This window comes from Apus apus, chromosome 2, assembly GCF_020740795.1.
Source record: "Apus apus isolate bApuApu2 chromosome 2, bApuApu2.pri.cur, whole genome shotgun sequence".
In the NCBI taxonomy this organism is placed as follows: domain Eukaryota; kingdom Metazoa; phylum Chordata; class Aves; order Apodiformes; family Apodidae; genus Apus; species Apus apus.
In genome coordinates this window covers 85,011,309-85,038,523 of record NC_067283.1, presented here as the reverse complement: position 1 = coordinate 85,038,523, position 27,215 = coordinate 85,011,309, and the positions used below count along the sequence as shown (strand labels likewise).

Sequence of the window (27,215 nt, the reverse complement as noted above, 5' to 3'; positions counted from 1 at the left end):
AAATCAGTCTAATTACCTGATTAAAGGAAAAAAATGAATGTATCTTTACTCTGTGCCCATATAAAAACCAACTTAATAATGCTCTCTACTTCCCTCCCTGGTCTGCTTTCTGGCTTGGTCAATCTGTGTTTGTAAGGGACTTTCACTACATCAAATGAAAAGCCACAAAAAACCACAGAACACTATTCTCCACACAGGAAGAGATCAATTCTGAATCAAATTTCCAAGTAACTTATTAGACATGCTGAAGAATTAGCAACAAATATACAAATTAGTATAAAATATAATCAGAAGCATAGAACGAATGATTAAATGAGTTTGGGGATTCTGCAAGCTGTTTCAAACAACATTAATATTTGTCATTTTATCTACTACTTCTTTTCCTTACAAGAGGAAACTAATTACAGTATTCAGTCCATCATCTCCATGTCATCTGAAGTATAACAGAAAGGAAAATTGTGGTTTTTCTTCTGAAAACTGTTTAATTTGTTAGTAGTATATTCTGACTAGGTAAAGAAAGAAGCTTACTAGAAGCACCTTCATTTAGCATGCTGCCAAGTATGCTACTGGGTCTTTAGTTGTCCTGTTGACACTGATGATGCTAAAGTTTGCAGCAAACATAGAGGATAGCAAAAAGACAGCTTTTTTAATAGCATTAGAATGATTTTAGGGTTTGGTTGTGGTGATGAAGTAATGTGATAATTTTTTATTTTATTTTTTTACCTTCCAGGCCTTATAACAGATTATCGGGTAAGTACAGCATCAACAAAATAATTAATATTATTATTTGTATACACTTATATTTCCAGGACTTTTTTTTTTTCTATTACTACCATAAACCTCAAAACCTTATGTCTTTCCAGGAAGGATGCAGTTTGATAAATACTGAACATTCCTCAAGCTGAAACTTTAAACTCTATTTGTTTTCCAAAGAAATTGTTGAAAAGCAGAAATCATCTTGTGTGTGTGATATCTCAAAGTTTCGGCAGTAGAAAGAAATATCCTAAAGATTTTTCCCCCTTAACATAGTGAATAATTAATTTTTTAAATGCACTTGTGTTTTAACCTTTAACCAATAGAAATACTGTTAATTTGAAATGGAAAATGGGGCTGTCATGTAGATGCTAGCCCCACAACTGTAAGCAAACCAGTGTACATGAGCTTCTAAGATACTTATTTTTCCAAAGCCTTCGAGGAGGCTTCAGGATGTGCAAAGAAAATTGGATTTTCCTTGTCGTCCTTCCATTCTGACACCAATCTCTTTTTCTAATTTTCATTTGAAAATGTGAAGCATTAAACAGTCACACCAGGGCATTAAACAGAAATAAACATTTCTGTTATCATTTGACCCACCTCTAGCAATGGCCTGTAGGTTGTGGCAATGTGGTACTCTTAAAAATCATTGCAGAATGTACAGTTTCTGCAGTATCACTGCAACTGTGACTTCTAACATGGGTGCCCTTCCTTCCCCTTGGCTTGCAGCACTGGCAAATCCCCCTGGGAAGAAGGTTCCGCTCTCTGAAGCTCTGGTTTGTGCTGAGGATGTATGGGGTCAAGGGACTGCAGGAGCACATCCGTAAGGTGACCTGAAATTGCTTTCTTGGGTAGCCTGTGGTGGGGCAGCAAGGGAAGGTGAGATTGCTACTTATCTACACTCCACAACTTCTGTACACAACAGAAAGCACAGACAGTTGGGTTCAACTCTGAAATTCAGCCAGAGCACTCCAGTGGGTTTTTTTTGGAAAATATGTTTATTCATAACGTCTTTGTTTTATTGAAATGCATGCATTGATTGCATCTTTAGATTACGATTAAGGTCATTGGTCGGCAATTATGATACAGTAACTTATTGGGCATGTCTACCTCTGCAGTTTCTTTGTTTCCCATTTAAAATCCATCTTATTTTTAAAAAAGGATGTGTACAATTTACATTTTGTTAACATTGTCATGAATAAGTACTATTTAAGTTTACTCTTAAATTATAAAGAATTTTTTTTTAATCCCTAAAGAACACACCCGGCACCAGTTTAAACTATAAATATACTTCCTCTGTAGCAGTAAAGTCAAGTTCAAACATACCTTTCATCTTTATGAAGTTTAGGGAAACTTCTAGTGAGGGGTGATCCATGACTTGGCTCTAAATATTTATAAAAACATCCATTAGCTAAGAGTCTGGTCTAGTATACCAAACTCTCTGCAGAAACATTCCTTTCTCTTACTAAACAGATTAATTCCTAAGAAAGGCTTTTTCCACAGTTGTAAAATTACTGCATGAGGAAGTCTCTTTTGATTTGAAAAGATTCTGGGATGGAGGGTATGCTCCTTGCTTCTCGTTTTTATCACACTGCATTTTTCAACTGACTATACAGATCCCTGAATTGGATTTTTATCCTTAATGAGGCTTACCAAGATAAATTTTTACTACAGTGGCAATCCTGATGTTCTGCCATCTTTGTGGCAATCTGATACGTACCCTTCTGATGTATGATGATACATACACTTCTCATGAAAAGTTGTTACAAGGTTCGTTATCGCTTTACCAGGCTACCATTACACTTTCTAGTGGGTTTCTCTCTCAGGTTAGATTTCTGGAGACTGCAATTATTTTAATATCATGCCAGGTTTTTAAGTAGGGCTAAATACCTCACTGGGAAAATAGAGGATTGGAAACCCCATATTAACTACATGGCCTTTTACATTCAACAAGCTCCATTTTTCCGTCTCCCAGACATTCCACAATTTGACTATCCAGTCAAAAAGTGCTTGTCTTATTATAAACAAGACCAAAGCAAGTCCCAGGGCGATGAAAAGGGATTTCAGAGAACTGGGCCGAATGCCTGTGGGATCAGGAGCACAGGTGCTCTTTTCCTCAGTTCCTTCAGTGGCAGGAAAAGCTGAAAGGACTATTAAAACACAACTGATTAATGTATGGCTTAGAGGCTGGTGCCGTCGGATGAACTTTGGGTTTTTCGATCGTGGAGATGTTTCCAGGGCACCAGGTATGCTAGCAAACAATGGCACAGAGCTACCAACAAGGGGGAAAAGGATTCTTGGCTCCGAGTTGGCAAGACTCATTGAGAGAGCTTTAAACTAGACTTGAAGGGCGTAGGGGACAAAACTCCTGGATGGTTTGATTTCCAGGACACCGGGCCTGCTGGCATTGCGTGGGAAGACCCTGTGCTGCAGGAGACAAAGGGTCCTAGGGCAAGAGTTAGCAGGACTCATTTGAGGTCCTTTCCAACCCCTAAGATTCTATGATTCTATGAGGAAAAAAAAAAAGACAAAAAAATTTAAAAATACTATTTTTTTATACTTTCTGTGACAACACAGTTCAGGAAGGCTAAATATATATTATCTTTTCTTAAAGATACTGACTCCAAAGTAAAATTCTAAATGCATTCCCTTATTTGTAAAGGTAATTCAGATTTCCAAGGACTTCTTGAATTGAATGCGTATGTCTACAATTTCATTGTATTTCCCTGGTGTACAGAGAAAAATAACTTATGGCTTTATGTTTGCAAGTTTGAAAGGGCAAGAGGGGTAATTAAATGTAGAATTTGGGTCACTGTCTACATCTGTCAAACTGGAACTGTTAAGTTCCTCCCACAAATGAGTGATGATTAAATGTAGTGGGTTCCAAAGCAGCTTTTTAAAAAGTCAGCTCGACCTCCAGCAGTTCACTGTTGAACTTAAATTTCAAGAAATAATTGCATTTTATTTGCTCTCTCCCTGTCCTCACTGACAAGGATGGGCTGGTGGACAACATGAAGTTTAAGGGGCAGCCTTGGCTGCAGTGACCACAAAATGGTGGAATTCAGGATCCTTAGGGAAACAAGGAGGATGCACAGCAAGCTCACTACCCTGGACTTCCAGAAGAGCAGACTTTGACCTCTTCAGGGATCTGCTTGGTAAAGCCCTGGAGGAGAGAGAAGCCCAAGAGAGCTGGTCAATATTCAAGGATCACCTCCTCCAAGCCCAGAGGCAATGTGTCCCAACAAAAAGGAAGGCAGACAAGAATGCCAGGAGACCTGCATGGATGAACATGGAGCTCCTGGACACACATGTAAAAAGAAAGCCTGCAGAGGGTGGAAGCAAGGACAGGTAGCCTGCGAGGAGTACAAAGAAGTTGTCCAAGCAGCCAGGGATCAGGTTAGGAAAGCTAAAGTCCAGATAGCAGAGACATCAAGGATAACAAGAAAAGCTTCTACAGGTACACCAGTGGTAAAAGAAAGACTTGGGAAAATGTGGGCCCTCTCCAGAAGGAAACAGTCCTGGTCACACAGGATATGGAGAAGGCAGAGGTACTCACTGACTTTTTGCCTCAGTCTTCACTGTCAAGAGCTCTGACCACACTATTCAAGTTGCAGAAGGCAAAGGCAGGACGACAACCCTCGGCAATGCTACAGGCTTGGGGAGAAGTGGCTGGAGAGCTGCCCAGCAGAGAGGGGCCTGGGGATTCTGATTGACAGCTGGCTGAAAAAGAGCCTGCAGTGTGTCCAGGTGGCCAAGAAGGCCAACAGCATCCTGGTCTGCATCAGAAATAGTGTGACCAGCAGGACCAGGGAGGTGATTCTACCCCTCTACTCAGCCTTGGTGAGGCTGCACCTCAAGCACGGTGTGCAGTTTTGGGCACCACAGCATAGGAAGGACATTGAGGTGCTGGAGAGGGTGCAGAGAAGGGCAGCTGGGCTGATCAGGGGTCTGGAGAACAGGTCTTATGAGGAGAGGCTGAGGGAGCTGGGGCTGTTCAGCCTGGTGAAGAGGAGGCTGAGGGGAGACCTCATTGCTCTCTACAACTACCTGAGAGCATGTTATAGTGAGGTGGGTCTTGGCCTCTTCTTCCTGGTCACCAGCGATTGGACAACAGGAAATGGGGTCAGGTTGCACCAGAGGAGGTTCAGGGTGGTTATCAGGAAAAATTTCTTCACAGAAAGAGTGATGAGGCATTGGAACAGGCTGCCCAGGGAGGTGGTGGAGGCACCATCCCTGGAGATGTTCAAAAAAGGGGTAGACATAGTGTTTCATAAGATGGTTTAGTGGTTAGGGGTTGTAGGGTGGATGGTTGGGCTTGATCTTGAAGATCTTTTCCAACCTTGACGATTCTATGATTCTATGACTGGGAGAAGGAAGATCTACCCACTGTATGAGAAGAGCAGATTCGAGACCATCTAAAGAACTTCAAAGTGCACAAGTCCATGGAACCTGATGAGATCTAACCACAGCTCCTGAGTGAACTAACAGATGAGATTGCAAGGTCACTTTCCATCCTATTTGAGAAGTCATTACAGCCTAGTGAAGTTCCCACAGACTGGAGAAGGGCAAACACAACCCCCGTTTTCAAAAAGGCAAAAAAAGGGAAGTCCTGGGCAACTACAGGCAAGTCAGTCTCACCTCTGTGCACAGCAAGGTCATGCAGCAGATCCACCTGATGGCTCTGCTAAGGTACATGGAAAATTTGGATGCGGTTGGTAGCAACCAACATAGCTTCACCAAGGGCAAATCATGCCTGACAAATTTGATGGCTTTCTACAGTGGGGTCACAGTATTCATGGACAAGGGAGGAGCAACTGACATCATCTGCCTAGACCTGTGCAAAGCACTGGACACTGTCCTGCAGGACATCCTAGTTGCTAAATTTGAAAAATATGGATTTGATGGATGGTACCACTGGCTGGATGTTCACAGCCAAAGAGTTGTGGTCAACAGCTCAATGTCCAAATGGAGACCAGTGTTGAGTGATGTTCCTCAGAGGTAGGTACTGGGTCCAGTGCTGTTTAATATCTTTGTTGGCAACATGGACAGTGGGATTGAGTGCACCCTCAGCAAGTTTGCTATGATTTTATGATTCTAGCAGCATTTAAGATATCTCTTGAGGTATCTTCTGTTTTAATATGCCATAGCATCTTGCAAATAACAGCTTTTATATCCCCATTGCTGGCAAAGGAAGTCCTTGACGATAATAGCTGGTACTGTATCTTGTGTACTTGGGACTTCTAGCCATGTTTTAAGTAAAGCCCTGTAGTTGCCAGAATTATTTCTGAAGCTGCATTTATAACAGTGGGTCATAGAGTGGACATAGGTAGAATGAGAAGAGACCTGGCAACACTGAAAGATGCAGGTATTGAAGCCTTCAAGTGGAAAGCAGAGTGGCTGGAGCTGGGGAAGTGGGAAGAAGAGCTGCCTCTGTTATGCTATGAAGGAGTCGTCCCAGGGAAAGGGCCAGGCACAGAGCCAGGCAGAAGAGCCGAGGTTTGAAACAGCTCCTTGGGCTGGGGAAGAGGGTGCCTGCGTTTGAGATGCATACCTGTGTGTCCATGTGTCTGTGTGTAGGGCACTTGATTCCTTTTCATGCTCTACTACAGCAGCTAAGGCTGCAGGGCTGGGCCTCGCTGGGAGATGTGGGACCCAGGGATTCGGTTCCTTTCAGAATTTATACAAATCCTAATATAAATGCAGTGACCATCTTGGAAAAAAAAAAAAAGACACTTCAGCTCCTAAGCCATAGGAAACTGCAGGAAGATTTATCCAGTATTGATAGACTTCTAGTTAGGCTTCTTTTGCAGAGCCAAGTGATTTTCAGCACAAATCTCAAGGATTTTCAACAGTGATAAGCTTCTGACATAATATAGAGGGGAAAAAACATCCTTAAGAAGCCACCCTATTTGTTATGTGAGTAGCAAGCTTCTATATGGAAGGCCAAAGATACCTGCAACAATCTGTTCACAAACTTTTTTTATTTTTTGCATATAACTGCCACCAAAATAAAAGTCTTTTTTCCCCCTCCTTTTTTTCTTTTATCTATTAGTATGATTTAAGAAAAATATGTTCGTTATTTCTGCAGCCTTAAGATCTGAATCAAAATTACTAGATAACCACTGCAACCTGGCATTTGCATGTACTGAGGAAAGCATTTAGGAACTAAAATATTCCTGGGAGATGAAAATGTGTGCCTTGGATTTAGATACAGTACCTTCTGTTTTCCAGACTTTCCAGTTATGCAGTCCTTTCCCACACAACATGTAATATTAACCTATTTCAAAGTATAGGTTTTAAAGCAGTGGTAAAGGGGAGGACAGTCATCTCTGAAGGATGTGGGGAGAGAAAAATACACATTTTGGAGGTAAGTCCCAAAGCCAAGGAGGAGATGTACAAAGAGTGCAAAACCAACAACAATAACAGCCTCCTGGACTGATTCCAAACACTCAGAGTCAGTATAAATATGAAACCCAAATGGCCCAGGGTTCGTAAATGGCCCATTTGCAAATTGCTTGACCATATATTTATTCTTTCATTGTTTTGAGTCCTCTCAAAGAGCTCAGAAATAATTTGAGAAATTTAGCAGTTAATGTTTTTCTGTGTGATTCCCATGAATACTTGGACTCAGATGAATCCTCCATAGGACCAGAAGAAATCAAAGTACCACATACTTCTTTCTTTGCTGAGGATAATGAATTCCATTAATACTTAACAGCAAAGACCAAGAAACTGGAACTGTACAGAGCAGCAGTGCCAGAGAGAGCATTTCAGCTGGGGAGTGGCACAGTCTGAGTGGCTGTTGAGAAGACTCTTTGACAGCATTTTCCTTCAGCGTGTAGTGGGATGTGAGCTAAGGCAGGCATTCCTCTCTAGGAGGAAAAGTGTGAAGTGATCAAAGTTAGGCTGGTACACTTATTTGCATGTACACATTTATGTACTCTCCTGTCAGTGAAAAACTATTTTATTCTTGAGTACTTTGCCCGAAAATCAAAATTCAGTTTACATACCTCAATGTATGAGCATTTCTATTTCTATTTTGCTATTTCTATTTATGTCTACTTATTTCTATTTGTATGTATTTATATTTACACATATACATACACAAATTCAGATTTTATTTAAAAAGGAGCCACATCTTAATGCCTCACAAGTTTATTGCTCCCACTAGTGATTATGTAACACATTTCCCTTAATCCTGAATAACCAAATGAATTAGAGCCCTTTCTTTTTTTCCCTTCTCACTGCAGATCAATGGTTATTTATCTGACATAGTGATACACAAAAATTCCTTACAAGCTTCTTTTCATCAATCTACTAAATTTCACTGTGAAGAGAGGACTAGTTTTCCTTTCCTGTATACTGAGATTTTCAAGCCTCTAACGCAGTCCATATTATTCCATTTTGGGAACACACGTGATAAAGGAACTGTACAAATAATATTGCCAAAAACTGTATGTGAGTTGGTTTCTGCATGTCCACCTTTTAATTAAATTATATAATCATATATAATATTTCTATTAACTTATAATAAATATTAACACAATATTTACATTATTTAATATAATATATATCATTATATGAACTTTAAGTTAATGGTACCAGGGACACAGCATGACACAAATGTCAAAATCAAAAGCACTTGGATGGTTAAAATATCCATAGGTCAGGTTGCCATGTACACAAAACTGAGAAGAGCCTATCAATTTTTACTTCTTCTGCTTCACCATACTTAGTTTAAGTGCCTGTGGTTCTCCAAAGAGGACTTTATTTTCACAGTTTACCTGTCTGCCTTGAAAAGTGGAGGCACTAAAGCCACCCATGTCCTGCTGTGAGCGATTGCTGTGCTCACATCCAGAGTGTAGGTTCAGCTCTTGGGCTCACCGAGGCAGGTGTGATACCTAAAAGCCTTTTGAACTTACAGACTTAATGTTTAACTTTATTGGGTTTAATTATGTTTGGTTGCAACAATCTTTGTAAAAGCAATTCAGGTTAACAGCTTGTGGTTCAAAGGTGCAGGGCCTTGGGTAACTGTGTTAAGTAAAGCTAGGCAGGCGAAACTTCAGTTTCTCTCCTTTCAGTTCTGTAAAATCTAAAAGCCTTGGTGCCCCCCAGTGGCTTTACAAATTGTTGCTTATTGTTAAGTCTGTTATGGATAGAAAGTACATGCACCCAAACATGAATACAAAATGCTTTCAGAATTTTGATTTGTGTTTTACTGAATATTCTCTATTTTTCCTTGCTTTTATGTTTTTCAAATTCCTGAAAAATCCTTTAGTGCAAAGAGTGAGACAAAAACAGAAATGTAAATAAAGAGACAGAAATACCACGAATAGCATAGGTCCAGAGTTTTAATGCACAAACTAGTGCACTAAGCCAAATCTTCATTTTTTGTTTTATCCAGTTCTTACCCAGGTAAATTTTGATTAAATTCAGTTGGTGATTGCATTCAGCAGAACAGTTGCAAAATTCTCATCACATTGAACATGATTTTTTTTATGCCTTTGATTTCCAAGACCTAGGATATGCAGTGTGAAATTTTGCAGAGCTGTGTAAAGGACATCGGTCTGGTTGAGGCTATAGACCCTGAGGGCAGGAGGAGGCTGTAAAAGATCATGACAACACCTGTGCATATTTCACATATGGCTTTCATGCACTTGTGTATAGAAGTATCTGTATGTATACACATAATTCTGATCAATTTTCATAGCTGTAAATTCGTGCTGTTTATATTAATAAAACAATATTAGCAGAACATTCAAATGCCTTGGAAGTGTTTGGGTGTTTTATTGGTCTGGTTCCTGACTCAAAGAGCTTTCATTCTAATTTTAGGGGGAGATGATAACTGGATGTAACAAACAGCAGAGAGGAAGTGGTAACAACAGTAAGATTGGCTGGTTGCATAGGGTTGCATAGGCTGTATGCCCAATATGAAGGTTTTGAATTGATGTTTTGATTCAATATAAACAATGCTTTTCTATTTTAAGAAATAAACAAACATAAGAAAGCTATGATTTAGACTGCAAAACATGTCTCTCTTTTTTGTTTGTTTATTTTATTTTTTTTTCCTGTAATTCCTGTTTTGCCATGTTCTTTCCCTTTTGGAAGAAGTTCCTGTAAAATGAAATGTTCCACATACAACCCTGGCCTAAAGTGAAATGTTTCATTTTTGTTTGGTATCTGTCCTTGAGCTTGCAAAAAGGCAAAGTGCAAAGGAAGGAGAAGAAATGGAGTTTGGTTTTAATTTTTTATAAAATAATTTGTAATCATATATGCATAAAAGCTAAGAAACTTTTAAACATCATTGTAGATGTTGCTAATAATTGTTGGTGTAGACTGGCTATTGCATGAAGACAAACTGTAACTCTGATAGCTGGTTCCTCCTTTTTTAGGGTAGGGAGCACTAAACTGAGGATAGCCAGTGAGAGGGGCACTGGATAAGGTACTGCAGGTACCTGATGAAGATATGGGTTCTTTTTTTTCAAGTGCTTTTGAATTAATTTTCTGTTGGGAAGAAAGCAAAATGTGGTATGAGTATGAAAGCATCATTGGCTGATGTTAAGACTTCCCAGCTGGTAGTTAGTGTGCCTGTTGGTATTTTCCCTATTTGTTTTATTTTGGAAGAGCACTGGTTTCCTACGCTTCAAAATAATTGCTCTGGCTTGCTGTCCAATGTCTCTCCTTTCTCCCCAGTGGCTTTTAAGCAGGTTGGCTGAGGTTGTCATCACTTTTCTCAATTACACTGATGTCACCTTTCTTTCCAACTGAACTTGAGCACCCGGGTCAGAAGAGTGAGCAAGTCCTGTCCTTCTTCACAGTTATTCTCCTGTTAAGTGAACTCTTCTAAGAAGTGTATCTTTACAACTTATTTTGCACTGGAGCTGTGATAATTTCCTCTATTTCTGTGCATGTCCCCCTTCCATCGCAATAAGTTTCAGACTCTCCAGCCATCCTCAATCAAAACTGAGGGTGTAGAAAACCTAAAAAAGAATTATTACCATTATTTACTATTAATCTGGTTTCATTACAGTTATAAAACTGTGCTGAAATGTTTAATTAAGAAACAGGCTAGTATGGCCTAAGATAGACAGAGTAATATAGTAACAGCTCTGGAAGTCATAAATGGGATGTAAAACCACATACACAGATGGTGATATGTGAATATTAGCACATATCAGAAAAGGGAACAGAGAAAAAATATTAGGGATGGAAACGATTTAGCACGTCTTTTCTCTTGATGGATCAAAACTCTACAACATAGATCCTATCTTTCTCTTCTCAGCATGTCAGGCTGTCACATCTGTTTGAACATTTAGTCCTTCAGGATGAAAGATTTGAGATCTGTGCTGAGGTTATCTTGGGACTAGTTTGTTTTCGGCTGAAGGTAAGGCACCTAAGGCTTCCTATTCTTCTGTCATGTTTTAAAGCAATATGATAACCTGCAATAGAATATTGTCTTTGTAGCCAATATACTTAATTATTTTTTTAAGGAAAGTCGTGTGGGTTCATGTAGTTTAAAGCAGATTAAAGAAAGAAGCTTAAGACAATTTTGTTAAAATGTTAACAAAATGCTTAGATAAATTCAAGCATATGTGGGCACGGAAATATATAGTTAGGGCAAAAAAAGGTCTTAGTCTACCTGGTCATACACAATTACTGTTATGTTCAGTGTTTGATGGGCTTTGATTAAGGTGATTGTTTATATTTTCCTAGACATCTATATATGATGAATGTGTCTATTATATGTTTCTTGTCAACTTAATTTTACATGTCTATATATTTAATAGACAATTTATATATGTATTTTTATATATAATGTCTTTACTAGATGAAGATTAGAATAGTAAACTTTTTTGTTGTTTTGTTGTTCTTTAAAAAATACATTTTCATTTATAAAATCCTATAGTCACACTGGGCAAACTGGAGCAATACATGAGTAAGTACAGGTTGCATAGGATGCCAGCTTCCCAACTGCCCTTAGCCTTGGTCTCCTTTGTGTTTTTTTTTTCTCAACATGACCCTTTTGCCCCTCTTGGCCTATCATTTCTCCCAAATGTCTGTAAGCGCCAAGTTAGACCTTGCCCAACAGGAACTCACTCTGCACTCAGGGTATAAATGCTGCAGCGGTTGGGAGGGTTCACGTGTTTGATCAGACATTACAAGGGGATCAATGGCTTGGTTTAGGTAAGGAATTCATTTAATAGACAAGCTTGCAACTAAAGCCTCTGTAAAGGCCCAGATTGTGACAATGAATCTGAACACCAAGCAATAATATAACAGCCTGGTATTTTATAGTTCTCATGATACCTGAATCAGCTTTTACTTTTTCTGAGGGCTCACAAGCACGTCTTGGCTCCTTCTGGGTAGTGTGGTGCTACTACTTTACACAAGTTCTTTTCTCAGTCATTCAGTTGCCCCAGTTACCTGAGTTTGATGCAACTGGCTAAGGGAACTAACAAATCTTTAACAATAAGCGGATGGGGAATTTCTCTAAAATAGGAAAATGGTTTTGTTTGAATTTATGTTATGTGAAATAAAAGAAAAAAATGGTCTGTTCCTGGGGGATCAGATAGATTACAGTATGTGGAGTTTTTCCAGTAAGTGGAAACATGAATATAATTTCTTTCCTTTCAAGAAATTTTTAATGACTTTGAGGAATAGGTTCTGAGGCTTCTAGTGCTCAATAAGGTGTTGGTTGTAGTCTGCTCTGTCACAGGGAACCAGCAAGCACTGGTTTTGCAGATCCAGAGATAGCTGTTAGTCAGTGCTCTACATTTATTTTAATGGAATAGTCCTGATGAAATAGAACATCGCAACACAGGAATCATCACTTTTGAGCAGACCTGTGGTTCATCTACATTTGGTCTCTTGTGCCAGATGCCCCAGAGGAAGAAATCAGATCTACAGGGAAAGACAATTTTCAGTATGATGTAAATATTGGACACCTAGCTAAGAAATTTGAAAACAAAAGTTTCATTGCTTGCCTTCCTTGTCAAAAAAAATGCAGCTAACAAGCTTTATTTTTTTTTAATTTTCTTTTTAATGAAGTGTTTTATAGTTGGTTTTGCAGCTTTATTTGCTTTTTAAATCTTTCAAAAATCTTCCTGTGATTTCTGTAATTAATGTTAAGATGCATCTGAGAAATAGGATACTTGGAACTTTTACGTGAGTACAGTAGGACTGAGGGACAGGGGACTTGAACTGCAACAACGCACAGATGTAGAAGTATGAAGTATTTTTCCTTCCTGTGTTCTTGAGAAATCCTTTTTAACTTGTTTTGCTTAGCTGTAACTTTTACTTTTTTGCCTTTCTCACTGCTGAACAAATGGCCTAATAATCTATGACTTTCAAATTATTTTTATTTCATCAAATGTATTGTGCCAAAGGGTTAAGTTTTGGTCTCCCTGTCATGTCTGCAGATGAATAGAGGTCAGGTTAGTAATTTCTCCAAGGGGGTGATAATACTGTGTTATTGAAGCTGACAGACTCAATCAGATCTAGCTGCTGGCTTCTCAAAGCTCTTGGAGAGGATTAGTCACTACTAACTTGGATTTGACACAACTCCTGAGTGTCACAGCAGCCTCTAGGTGCAGCTTTGAAAGTAGAACAGAAGAAAGATATATAAATCTTTCTCCCCCCCCAGAAAAAAAGTTAGTGCTGTGAATGTTATATTAATGGCAAGGATCATAATTTTAATGATGAATTACCTTTGATAAGAAAGCAGTATATCATTGTCACCAGAGACTGACCCATAGTGGGTGGGGACTTGCTAAACCCTGACGTTGATCCTTTCCTTAGTTAGGAACATTCAAGTTGCATAAATATCATATCACAGAATGTTTGGGGTTAGAAGCAACCTTAAAGATCATCTAGTTCCAACCCCCCTACTGTAGGCAGGACACCTCCCATTAGTCCAGATTGTTCAAAGCCCTGTGCAACCTGGCCTCAGACACTTCCAGGCAGGAGACATCCACAACTTCACTGGGCAACCCGTTCCAGTGGAATATCTCCAGGCAGGAGACATCGACAACTTCACTGGGCAACCCGTTCCAGTGGAGTATCTCCTAGAAGACTATGGTTAAGCCACAAATTTCCGGCTTTCATCCAAATTTCCTAAAACAAGATTTTGACTTGGGTTCAGCTCTAACTCTAATATGATCCAAAACCATGAAAACAATGCATTTATCCTCGGTGCCAGTGGGAAACTCTGTCTCCCTTATGCTTTGTTTTTTATATGGAAAAGGCTAAGCAGGCAAGTTACAGCTCCTCAGTAAAACTTACTTATGCCAGGCATACATTATCTTAACTATTTCTTAACTAAAGGTAAGATTTCCAACTTCATATTCAAAAGACTCTCTCGCAGCAGCCATGCTCAAGTGAAGACTGGAAGGTTTGTTTTACAAATGTTAGTACAGTTCACTGCAAAGCTTCCTCCCACATTTGTTTGATTAGATCTAAGAAAAGTGTAATGAAATGGATGCAGTAACGAGGGCTTTTATATGAAGTTACATAGCTCACAACCTTAGGTCACAAAAAAGCATTCAGCTATCACAAATGCTGCAGTGTGAAACCTGCTTCTAAACCCCAGTTAATCCATAAATCTCTTTGTGGCTGAAAAATGATCTATTGCACTGTCATCTTTGTATAATCCTTTGATGGCAAAGCACTGAGAGATGAGAAAGTGGCTGCGTGTTACCTGTGGTACTTGGGTTTGGCTGCTTGGTAGCATTTCAAACTTGCTTCTGAAAATCATCACCATATCCATTGAAATACAATTATTTCAGGGCTCAAATGAACTAAATGAGGTGCTTCTTAAAATCATAAATGAGGCCAAGAAGATTCATCTGGTCCCGTGCCACCTGCAAGAGAAGTTTGTGCTACGTTTTGCTGTTTGTTCCCGCACAGTGGAATCCACCCACATCAAGTTTGCTTGGCAGCACATCTCACAGCTGGCAACTGATCTTCTGAAAACATGGGAGCAAAACCACCAGCAGCAGTAACAGCAGTGAAGTAGCAGTGAGGAGGAGGTAATTAACTGGCTTTCTCTGTGCTGCCAAGTTTTATTTTAGAGGCAGGTGGGAAAGTGAAATTATGAAGGAAAAAATACAAAACCTGTTGTTATGTAGCCCAGCTGTAATAGCAAAATCCTTGCCAGCAAGTTGTGTTGTAACCTTAGTCATTCCTTTTCTGTACTGTAGTTTCATCTTGCCAATGCACATAGCCATGGGGGCTCCAACTGTCATTTCCTACCAGTTGGTACTCAAAAGCATTTATTGAACTAGGCAATGGAAATGGAAAGGTTAGTGCTCGCTCCATCATCCCCATTAATCTCTAGCACACCCACTGCTTTCTTCACAGATAAAACAGTGAGGTGTTATAACCAATTAATTTAACATTACTATGACTTCAGAAAGAAACCAAGTTGGGGGAAGTTCAGTAACCTGGTTATAACATTATTCAGGTCCTATCTAAACAGGCACTCACAAATGTTGCTGCCGTGATTTGGGGCACTATCATGTCATGACATGCTGGCTGCAGTAACTTGGTAAATAAAGTTAGGACTTCCAGACTTCCTTCATGACATAGCCAGATCAGGGGAGAGTGAGCACAAACGAACACTACCCATCCTTGTGGCAGGTTTTGTATTTTCTTCTCCAGGTTTTGCTTTTAAAACAGCTGTTTTGTCAAATCTCAGCAAATAGGTAATGCTAGCTATTTGATCATTCACAATGAGGCCTCTTAAAAGCTCTTCCTTAAGAGTCATGTCAAAAGCCATGTGCAATGTGGTATTCTATATTTTAAGCGAGTTATTATAAGCAGTGATTACTTGAAAATAATCTGTAAGCTATATTCTGTGAAACAGAGTTGTGATTTCTTTTCATGGCTACCATTCTGCTTACTTCATTGTGTAATCAATCTGTGACAGAATGCATTAAGAAATGTGACGGCAAAAATCTTAGTCTTTATTTCTGATATTAACTAACAAATAAGAGAACAAATTACAATAAAAATAGAAATTAAAGGAACTAACCCCCCCAAATATGCTGTGCTGCCCCCATTGGTGGTTTTCTTGCATTAACAGTGGTGCATCGAATATGAAAATATTGAAAACAGTTAACTTCCAGAGAAAGTCAAATGATGTGTACTTGACTTAACCCATTGATATGTCATTTTGTTGAAGGCAGACCCAGAAAAGGGGTGGAATAAAAGTCAGAAACAATATCTGACTTGAATAAGTACTTTTGCCATTTTGAAAACAAAAATTCCAGTTATTTCTACGTAAAGAAGAACAAAATAAATAGCTATTCCAAGAAAAATAATCTGTAGGATTGATTTCTACATTTGAATTTGTTCTAATTTTTTCCTTCTACTGCTCATGTTAGGTTCTAAAGCATCTTGAACAACTTGCACAACCATTCAGGTTTCTTCCTCCATCCCTTGCAAGTATACTTCCTACATTTGGGAAGTTGCAAGTAGACCATGAAATATGCACCAGGACAGTTCAGTTAACTTGGCACAGTCTGCTCCTACCCACTGTGTTTCCAGAAGGGATTAAAGAAGCTGACTATGGAGCAGGTAGATTTTTCTGGTGATTTCTAATCACCTCAAGGTGCAAACTGGGGAAAAGCTGATTATTATTTCTTTAAGGAACTGATGTCACAGGTTCCAGATGAAATAAAGGGATGACAAATTAATCTGGCAAAACCAAGTAATATTTGAGCAGGTGACTGAGGAATTCCACAAGACACTGATCTCAGCTATGGTATCAGAAATTTTGATAGCATCATTCTCTTTAGCAGAACCAATATGAAATTGGGTGTATCTGTAGCAGCACAATTCAATATATTAGTAGACTAAAGAGAATGGAAAATGCTGGCAGTTGTTCCTTTTATTTTTTATTAGTTTTTTTTAAAAACAATGTAATTCAGTTCAGCCTGACTTGGGAAACAATCCATAGCACATAGGGGCCAGACATACAAATTTACAGCTTTTATGTTATGAAAACACTAGAATCTAGGAGCCATGGAAGAATTACACCTTCTCTATGAGGCAGACCAGTATTTCGTATGTGAAATATATAAGCAGGTCTGTCCAGGAAAAGAAAAAAAGAGATTCTGGTCAAAGTTATCATAGAGTAAATCCGGGATAATTCCACTGAAATGAAATGGAGTTGTTGAGGTTTATGTGGCTATAATGGAAATAAAAATCTAATAAGTATTGGAAAATAAATGCATAAGGTAAGGCAACACAAAGCTGAATGTAAAAGGCTTTTGGTGTAGATCTTCTCCATGGAAACCAGAGCAGAGCTGGGTGATGGAGGCCTGTGTGAGCCCCAAACTGCTGCAGAACAGGAACACAGGCAGGATGCGCATTCAGACCCAGGAGAGGTGAATTGTTCCCGACAGCTGAGAATTAAACACAGGTCCTTCTAGACATTTGTGGAAAAATGTTGCCAAAACTGATATTTAGTGAAACATTTTCAGCATATGGGCACCAGTTTTAGAAGAAGCTTTTGTCCTGATACCAAAACTCCTTTTGGCAAATAATTTAGGACAAGAGTTAATTTAAAATATTATAGATGCAGCAAAAAAAAAATTTATTTTTTAAAGAAGTGATATAAGTAAATCTTCTAATAAATAGCAGTGACAAGACCCATGGAATTACATTTTCCCATGGCCAGCCCAATATAGGAATCTGAATTTCACTGTTCAAATTTTTCTGAAATTCTGGAATTATGTTAATGTTGTAATTGGTGAAGGCCTTCTTAGTATTCAGTGTCTCAAACCCTCTTTTTCCCATGTGATAGTTCCTGCATAGACTATTAATGTTAGGTCATTTGAAAATGAAATCTAGGCTATGTAATCAACTCAAGAACAAAAGTGTTGACAAGAACATTTCTGACAGAACACAACTGCTGTTACTCTTCTGTCATTTTGCAACGTGTCTGTAAGTGACAAATACTGCATTTATGAATAGTTAATATGTGAACCTGGATTTATTGTGCCTTGTGTGCAAAGCTAATATAGTCTGTGCCGATTAATAGTGTTTGATGTTAAAAATAATTACAAAATCTCAGAATTGTACTTCAGTAGAATATCCACATCACCAAGGAGACAGCACGGCTACTGAAAAGGAAGGAAAAAGTAGCTTTTCAGTAACCATACATATTTTAAAAAACTAGTAGAGTGCTAGTGCAATACTTAATAATAATGACAGATTGTATTTTATTACTGATGGTGAAATATTGAAAATATTTATGAAAGTATTGCTAATATATTATATTTGGAATCTCACTATAATGATTAAATGTCTAATTTTCTCTTGCCTTTACACACAAGATTCTGCTTATGGTTGCTTCTTGTTGGGTTTTATTGTCTCCTGTAAGGATACCACATCTGAGGAGTAGGACTCCCATTGCAGTTGCCTTACAACAGCAGTCTAAACCTTGAGACATGCATAAACTTGAACTGCTCAAAGACAGGAGCAAATGAGAAATAAAACTGAGAACCCTGAAGACCAGGGTGGTGGGGACAGATTAAATAACCATTGGTGGATAATATCTACAGTAGCATACCTAGAGTCTGTATGACCTAGATGGAAAAATTACCTGATGTTTAGTGCTTTTTATTATAATTTGTGAGCTGATGAGTTGCTTTAAAGTCTGTATCCAAAGCCTATGAAACAGACATGTAGGTTTTAAATAATTAATAAATCAAACCAAAACTGCCTATTGTCTGTTTTTACTCTTAACCAAGCTTTTCCCATTCATGCCAGATGTGCTCTAAGGGGTCCAACTTTCCTACTCAGGTCACGTTAATGCCCCGATTTTCTCCACTGGTGACTTTTTCTCAGTGTTATTCTTCAAACAAATTACTTTGCAAATGAGCATTCCTGCAGAAAGTTTCCTCCTCAGCAACACAAGTCTGAAAAAGTCTGGCCTTAACCAGGGGTGATGCCAACCTTTCCATGAAGTTCTGCACAGTCCTGCAGCTGGATCTGCCACTGGAGGCAGCCACCCAGTGGTTTGGGTTTGCTTCAGATAGGACAAGGCAGAGGCCTGTTTCATTTGCCCTGCCTGGCTGCAGCCTGTGCTCCCTAGGGAAGCTTGCAGCTTCTTTGCACCCTGCCCCTGTGCAACCCAAGGGAAATGAGGCCTTGGGGGAAATTTGATGGCAGCAGTGCTACCAGCTATAAACGTCAGCCCAATTTGGTCGTAGATGATAAGCTTGTGTAGTAGTGCAGACAGTTTCATATGCTGTCTGCAGTAATGGTGTAACAAGCTTGATGTGTAACAAAAACCTGACAGGAACTGTAAGAAATGTTTCTCGTAGGGAATTAAATGTGCACCCACACAGAAGGGACTATGTTAATACCAGAGGTGTGACTGCAGCACAGTGTGCTCATTTGCATCTAGGTTGGTGCACTAATTTGAATGTGGGATGGTGGGATCCAGCTGGGGACTCCCACAAGAAATGCTTCTACAAATACATTAGCAACAAAAAGAGGGCTAAGGAGAATCTCCATTCCTGACTGGATGCAGTGATCAACAATGAAGAAAGGTCTGAGGTGCTTAATACCTTCTTTGACTCACTGTCTAGTAGTAGGGCCAGGTGTTCTCTCTGCATACCCGGCTCCCTGAGTTGGAAGACACAGATGGGGAGCAGAATGAAGCCCTCATAATACAAGGAGAAATGGTTAGCAACCTGCTACATCACTTAGACATACAAAAGTCTATGGGGCCAGATGGGATCCACCCAAGGGTACTGAGGGAGCTGGCAGAAGTTCTCACCAGACCACTTTCCATTATTTACCAGCAGTCCTGGCTAACCAGGGAGGTCCCAGTTGACTGGAGATTGGCAAATGTGACCCCCATCTACAAGAAGGGCCGAAAGGAGAATCCAGGGCAGTACAGACCTGTCTGTCTGACCTTGGTGCTGGGGAAAGTCATGGAACAAATCACCTTGAGTGTTGCTAGGCAGCTTGTGTAGGACAACCAGGTGATCAGGCCCAGTCAGCATGGATTCATGAAAGGCAGATCTGGCTTGACAAACCTCATCTCCTTCTATGACAAGCTGACCTGTTAGTGGATGAGCGAAAGGCTGCACGTGTTGTTTACCTGGATGTTAATAAAGCTTTCAACATTGTTTCCCACAGCATTCTCCTGGAGAAACTGGCTAAATATGGCTTAGACCGGTGTGCTCCTTGCTGGGTAGTAAGTGGCTGGATGGCCCAGCCCAAAGAGTTGTGGTGAATGGAGTTAAATCCACTTGGTGGCAGGTCACAAGTGGTGTTCCCCAGGGCTCAGTGTTTGGGCCAGTTCTCTTTAATATCACCATCAATGATCTGGATGAGAGCATTGAATGCATCCTCAGTACATTTGCAGATGACACTAAGCTGGGAAAGAGTGTTGATCTGTCTGAGGGTAGGAAGGCTCTGCAGAGGGACCTGGACAGGCTGGATCGATGGGCCAAGACCCATCAAGGTATGAGGTTCAACAAGGCCAAGGGTCAGGTCCTGCAGCTGGATCACAATTCCATGCAATGCTCCAGGCTTGGGGATGAGTGACTGGAAAGCTGCCCAGCAGAAAAGCATCTGGGGTTGTTAGTCAACAACCAGCTGAACATGAGCCAGCAGTGTGCCCAGGTGGCCAAGAAGGCCAACAGCATCCTGGCCTGCATCAGGAATAGCGTGGCCAGCAGGAGTAGGGAAGTGATTGACCCTCCATACTCGGCTTTGCTGAGGCTGCTCCTCGAGTACTGTGTGCAGTTCTGGGCCCCTCGCTTCAAGAAGGACATTGAGGTGCTGCAGTGTCCCCAGAGAAGGGCAACGAAGCTGGTGAAGGAGCTGGAGAACGAGTCTTACAAGGAGTGACTGAGGGAACTGGGGAGAAAGGAGGCTGAGGGCAGACCTTATCACTCTCTACAGCTACCTGAAAGAGGTTGTAGCGAGGTGGAGAGTTGGTCTCTTCTCCCAGGTAACAAGCAATAGAACAAGAGGAAATGGTCTCAAGTTGTGCCAGGGGAAGGTCCAGATTGGTATTACAATAAATTTCTTCACTGTTCATCAAACGTGGGAATGAGCTGCCCAGGGAGGTGGCTGAATCACTGTCCCTGCAGGTGTTTAAAAGACACGTAGATGTGGTGCTTAGGAACATGGTTTAGCACTGGACTCAGCAGAGTTAGGTTCATGGTTGGACTTGATGATCTTAAAAGTCTCTTCCAACCAAAATGATTCTATGATTTTATGACCTGAAACAGTTCATGGGCCACCACCTTTTGCCCTAGAAGGCATCATGTTACCCACCTCGTCCCTCTGCCAGAGTCCAGCTCCTGCTGCCGAGAGCTTTAGCAGAACTATTCTCCCCAAGGCCTGTCCAGCTCTTCCGAGCACGTTTGTATCTGCCTCTGATGCTGCCACGGTAGCCCTGGTAGCCCCGCGGCTGGTGCCACAGTGGGACAGACGGGACAGGTGCCCGTGGCGGCCAAGCACGGCTTGCGCGGAGGGTGCGGGTGCCCGTCGCTCACACCTGACCCCCAGGTGAGCTGCTGGAGCTTGGGCACATCCCCCGGGAGCTGCCCGGCGCGGTGGGAGCTGGTTGCTGCGGAAGCCCCGGGGCTCTGCTGGCCTGGCCTGCTCTGGGCAGAAGGCCGGGCACCCCAGGGGGGCTGCCAGCCCGGAGGAGAGCGACGGGCGGCGGGAGCTGGGCTGTGCTGATGGGGCGGCCGCCCCTGGGGCGCTGCTGCTGCTGGAGGAGCCAGGCCCCTCCCGCACGAGCCCCTCCCAAGCGCCGGGAATCCCGCCGGGCACGCGCCAGGAGCGGGAAGCGCCTCCCGCCGGCCGGACCCCCTCCCCCCCCCCCCGGCGCGCGCGCACACGACCCCGCCCCCCGCGCGCACGGACCCCGCGCCTATTGGCCGGCGTCCCCCTCAGGCGCAGCCAATAGGGAGCCGGCAGGGCTTGAGCGGAGGACGTCAGCGCAGCCAACCCGCCCCACTGCCACCCGGCCCTCCCTCCCGCCCTCTGATTGGCTGCGCCTCCCGGAGCCCCGTTCTCCGATTGGTGGGCGGTGCGGCGCGGGGCGGGGCGGGGCTGGGCGCGGGATTTGCGGGAGGCCTGGCGGCCGCTGCGGCCGGTGAGTGCGCGCGGGCGGCCGGGCGGGCAGGAGGGAGGGAGAGAAGGGGAGGAGGGGAGTTCCGCGGCAGGAGGGGAGTTCCGCGTCCGCCCCGCCGGCCCTTCCCTCGGCCCCGGCCCCGGCCCGGCCGCCGCCTCCCGCTGCGCCTGCCCCCCCCTCCGCCGCCCCCTCCCCGCCCCGGCCGTTGGAGGCGGCCGTTGCGCCCCTTCCCGCCGGCGCGAGGGGCCCTCCCTGCCCTCCCGCGGCTGAGCCCGCGCGCGGGCGGCCCGCCCGGCCCCGCCGGCGTCCAGGTGTGTGGGGGGTCCCCTCGCTCAGGCGTGGAGGATCGAAGGCCGCTCGGGAGCCCCCCGGGCTTGAGCCTGTGTCGGCGCGGGCCGCTGGGGGGTGTTGGGCTCTGCCGGCTCCGCTGCGGAGGGGAGGGCTGAGCCTCCTCCGGGCGGCTGGTGTGCTGTGCTTCCCTTCTGGTTTTCTCGGCTGAGGGCAAGCCGGGCTTCCCCAGGTTTTGAGTGGGAATAGGTGTGCAGGTAGGAATGTGGTTGCATCCAGCACGTGGCTTGTCAGCTGGTTACTTACGTGCTCTTTGCTGCGGCTGAACGCTTGGATGCCAGGAATTCATTGTTGGCAATGCTTGGATAAGCCCTCGACTTTAGACACTTAGATGAAAGTACGATGTCCACAACGTCTGGCAACAGTTGCGGCTGTTGAGGTGGGACTGACTATATCCATGCATGTGTTTGGCTGTTTCCTTTGGAAAAGGAGTAATAACTAAACAACATTCTTTCAATGCTGCGAAGGTGATTACTAAATCGTTAAGAAAGTGGTGGTGAACCTGAGTTCTTATATTCTGAATGATGTAAATCTATGGAGGTATTTCATTGCAGCCAATGCCTGCTACTAAACTTTTTTCTGAGCTTGGCTTTTACGTTTCCTAAGACGCTTTTTGATTCAATGGTTACAAAATAAGGTTACGTGCACAGTGGCGGTTACTTTGTTGTTTAGTAGTTGTTTAGAGAAAAGAAATAAAAGGCTGCAGCTCTCCATCTCCTGTTCACCTGTTGCTTGGCCACAGATGGATTATGGTGGGAATTTACACCTCTTTTGCAAGGTGCAAGTTGGACTTCTCACAGTGTGAAAGTTGACAGTAATTTTTCAGAGGAAGTCTTATTTTTATGTTGGTTTAAGTTGGCTTTCCATGTGAAGGCACTGAATTTGCACGTAAAAGATACACTGACTTTTCTAAACAGCTCTACAAAGTTGGGCTTAAGTCCAACAAAATCCAAACCAAAATAATGTATCTCCTTACTGATTTATTAATGTGTGAAACCGCTCCTTGCCATAATCATACTGTGCTCTCTGTTGTCTTACATTGATGCAGCACTTTTTGAGATAAAACAGAGAGGACCCATGCACACACCCCAGATGCCTTCAGCTCTTTCTCCCTAGTCTTTTATGTACATTACACCTGTACCTTCATCGGTGCTCACGCAGTCTGTAGCTGATTCAGGAGACTGCAAGTTGATTTATACTCTGTTGGGAGGGGTGTGGAATATATGAACCTCCACTTCAACAGTGTTTTATTTAAATACTCTGAAACATCCCAGTACGTATTGAAGTTAAAAAAAAAGATAAATTAGAATTTTATATATTTCAGCCATGTCATATTAGATGTATGTCCCTTATGGACAGATGAGAAGATCAGAATTACTGTGTTAGGAGCTTTCTGCAAACCCTGTTGATGCAGTAGGACACTTCTCATAATTTTGCTTGTGCCTCTGTCTCTTCTGAAATCATGAATTCTTGATGTTGCCAGAAATACCTCTGCATGAGATACATTGCAGAGAAAGAGTTACTTGAAAATACATCATAAGCAAGCATATCTTTTCAAGGCTAGCAAAATGCTCCTTCCTAGCCAAATGTAACCTTTACTATTTCTAAAAGTAAAAAAAAATTGCTGAAGGAATTTAAATTATGCTTTCTAAAACTGATAAACATTTCTTTAAACACACAAGAGTTTTGTTTCTCAAATGTAAAATGGGGACATTTTAGTATATTCTAAGTGGAACAAGTAGTTTTGAACATTTGCTATGAATCTAAATATTTTCTTCATCTGAAAGTCTACTACATTCAGGCTTATCCATTCCACTTTTACATTCCCTCAGAGAATTTGCATATACTTTTATTTATTGGCTTTGTTATTTAATTTTTATTACTATGACTGTAATAAATTTCATCCTTCTGACAGTTATGTATCATCTGCCTGCCTCTGCACTGTGCCATATTCTGTCAAATAAGAGTGAAAGCACTGGTGATTTCATTTAACAAGGCCAATTTTTGTTTGGCCATCTGTTACCATTCTTTGCAGTCTACTTACCTCCCCAGGAGACCTCTGGTTAGAAGTTAACTTTTATTTTTTTCCTTCTAATTTCTTTGGACAAGAAAGAAAAGAGAACCTCAGTCTAAATGGCTTTATACCACAAAGGTGGTTGCTTTTTTAAAAATAGTGTTGTGTCCAGACAGGCTAAGTAGCTTAAAGATCTACTGTGCTATTTCTCTCAATTAAAATAATGTATGTTTTAATGTGTATGTATTTAGGGGAAAAGCAGCCAAAGTAAGTAGCTGTGAAATGCATTTTATAACAGCAGATATTTTGATGTATGTTTCAGTGTCAGTGATGGAAACCCCCAGCCACAGCACCGTACACCTGAGTGACTGGCAGAAAAGTTACTTTGCTATTACCTCTGGCACCTGCACACCTGGACAGAAGGCAGATGAATACCGTGCCAAAATCCTGCGTATTCAGTATGCATGGGCAAACTCCGAGATCTCCCAGGTCTGTGCTGACAGCCTGTTTAAAAAATATGCAGAGAAATACTCTGCAATTATTGACTCTGACAACATAGAGACTGGCTTGAATAACTATGCCGAAAACATTTTGACTTTGGCAAAGTGTCAGCAAAATGACAGTGACAAGTGGCAACCTGCCTTGACTGCAGATAATGTATTTGAATTGAAGTGTGTGCAAGGGAGGATGCAGGCTGGCAAAAATTTCCAGACCTCTCAGATGGCACTAGCAGATGCCTGTGTACCAGCTGATAAAGAGGTCAGTGCCTCTGCTGCTCCAGGTCTTCCTAAACTCAGTGTCTTCTGCAATGCTAGAGAGACCGAGCTCTGTGCTGGCTCAGCAAAATGTGCAAGTCGGGCCCCAGATCTCCTTCAGCATCCCTCATCTTCAAAGTCTCTTCAGAGCAGTGTGCCCCCTGTGACCAAAACTTTGGATGCACTTCCTGTGTCTTCAGCCTCCTTAAGTGAGCAGGTTCATACAGGTTTTCAGGCAACTCCATTATTTGGAAGTAAAGAAGCGACAAGTAGCAGTTCTCTGAAAATGCTGAGTAACTGTCATGATGGACAAAATTTGTCTCTTTCCAATCAGTCAGCTGTACCTGCCTGGTCTGCAAATTCTGGAAAAAGAAAAGCATTTTATAGTCTCGCTGATGAAGGCAGCGCAGTGCTTCCTGGCCTTGCTCCATGCCAAGCTTCCATTATTACAGAAACTGATAGTTTTTCAGGGAATAGAAGCAGAAATGAAGAGAGCAGTATTCCTAGCTTTAGAACTGCAAAAGAACAGCTGTGGGTGGATCAGAAGAAGAAATCTCAAAACCTACCCCAGCGTGCACCAGCCTTTTCATACGGAGGTGTGAAAAAATCACTGGGTGCAGGCAGATCTCGGGGTCCGTTTGGCAAGTTTGTTCCTCCAGTTCCAAAACAAGATGGAAATGAAAATGGAGGAGTAGAGTGTAAACCTCATGCAAGAGAACCAACAGATCCTTTGCTTCCTGTAGATGAACGACTGAAAAACATAGAACCAAAAATGGTTGAACTCATAATGCATGAGATCATGGACCATGGGCCTCCTGTCAACTGGGATGACATTGCTGGAGTCGAATTTGCTAAAGCTACCATAAAAGAAATAGTAGTCTGGCCTATGCTACGGCCAGACATCTTCACTGGGTTACGTGGTCCTCCTAAAGGCATCCTTCTGTTTGGTCCCCCTGGGACTGGCAAGACTCTTATAGGCAAGTGCATCGCATGCCAGTCTGGAGCCACTTTTTTTAGCATCAGTGCCTCTTCTCTGACTTCCAAGTGGGTGGGTGAGGGGGAAAAGATGGTCCGTGCACTGTTCGCTGTGGCGCGATGTCAACAGCCAGCAGTGATTTTCATTGATGAAATTGATTCTCTATTGTCCCAGCGTGGAGAGGGGGAGCATGAGTCATCAAGAAGAATAAAAACTGAATTTTTGGTCCAGTTAGATGGGGCAGCAACCTCTACTGAAGATCGTATTCTAGTGGTTGGAGCAACAAATCGGCCCCAAGAAATCGATGAAGCTGCCCGGAGGAGACTAGTGAAGAGACTGTATATTCCTCTTCCAGAAGCCTCAGCTAGGAAGCAGATTGTTACCCGTCTAATGTCAAAGGAGCACTGCTCTCTAAATGAAGAGGAAATTGAGCTTATAGTTAAGAAATCAAATGGATTTTCTGGGGCAGACATGACGCAGCTCTGTCGAGAAGCTTCTCTGGGCCCTATCCGCAGTCTTCAGTCCATGGACATTGCAACCATCTTGCCAGACCAGGTGCGGCCTATTGCTTTTGTGGACTTTGAGAGTGCCTTCAGAACTGTGAGGCCCAGCGTCTCCTCGAAGGACCTAGAGCTCTATGAAACTTGGAACCAGACATTCGGTTGTGGTAGATAATTGCATCCTAACTGTTTTGTAGAAAGTTTTCTTTAGCACTCTTGCATATTAAACGCATGATAATTTAGGGTGTCTGCACTTCTTTTTGTTTCTGTCTTTGAAATAAATTCCCTTACATTATATGGGCAGAGGCCTAGGCCCTGATCTGAGATTTTGACAACTGGAAAGGCCATGAGAAACTGCTCGTCACTCTGTGAGAAACTGCTGAACACAAGTAACAGAGTGAGAAGCTGAGAAAAAAATAGAGATGGCTGCTATGACAGATGAAGAAATTTCACTATTATTTAAGAGCAGGATGGTCAAACATCATGTATAATTGAAGAAAGCACTGGGGGTGAAATTTTGCAAGGCCCACTGCTGTATCAGTAATGCCATGCTAGACTGAGGGGACCCAGGTCATGTTATCAGAAATACCAGTTTTGGGCAGGGATGTGGCAAAACTTGGACTGATGGGCAAAAGTAGTTAGGGGCACGTTGTTTGAGAAGAGACAGGAGCAGAGGAAAGAAAGAGTCAAGGTGGATGTGGGAAGATGAGAAGGGTGGGTAAAAGGGGACGATTCGTGTAAGCAGTGATCTTGTCTG

The 27,215-nt window shown here is 42.1% G+C and overlaps 2 protein-coding genes across 4 annotated transcripts in view; both read left to right on the top strand.

Annotated features, from left to right (window-relative positions):
• DDC (dopa decarboxylase) overlaps positions 1-18,481 on the top strand; it is a 75,530-nt gene extending 57,049 nt beyond the window's left edge. For 2 of the 3 annotated variants that reach the window (XM_051610010.1, XM_051610011.1), the window contains exons 11-14: positions 731-750; positions 1,483-1,581; positions 11,036-11,137; positions 14,538-18,481. In XM_051610010.1, coding sequence (XP_051465970.1) covers positions 731-750; positions 1,483-1,581; positions 11,036-11,137; positions 14,538-14,753 — 437 coding nt within the window. In that variant the 3' untranslated portion in view covers positions 14,754-18,481. The remainder of the gene's footprint in view (positions 1-730; positions 751-1,482; positions 1,582-11,035; positions 11,138-14,537) is intronic. The other variant, XM_051610012.1, reaches the window with a different exon arrangement.
• Positions 18,482-21,860: 3,379 nt separating this feature from the next.
• On the top strand, positions 21,861-26,700 carry FIGNL1 (fidgetin like 1). Its single transcript, XM_051610004.1, has 2 exons — positions 21,861-21,886; positions 24,550-26,700. Exon 2 carries the CDS (start codon positions 24,558-24,560, stop codon positions 26,631-26,633), a length of 2,076 nt encoding a protein of 691 aa, XP_051465964.1. The 5' UTR covers positions 21,861-21,886; positions 24,550-24,557; the 3' UTR covers positions 26,634-26,700.
• Positions 26,701-27,215: the final 515 nt, after the last annotated feature.

Coding starts and splice junctions, on each gene's coding strand:
- FIGNL1 (XM_051610004.1), top strand. CDS start 24,558: ATGGAAACCCCCAGCCACAGCACCGTACACCTGAGTGACTGGCAGAAA.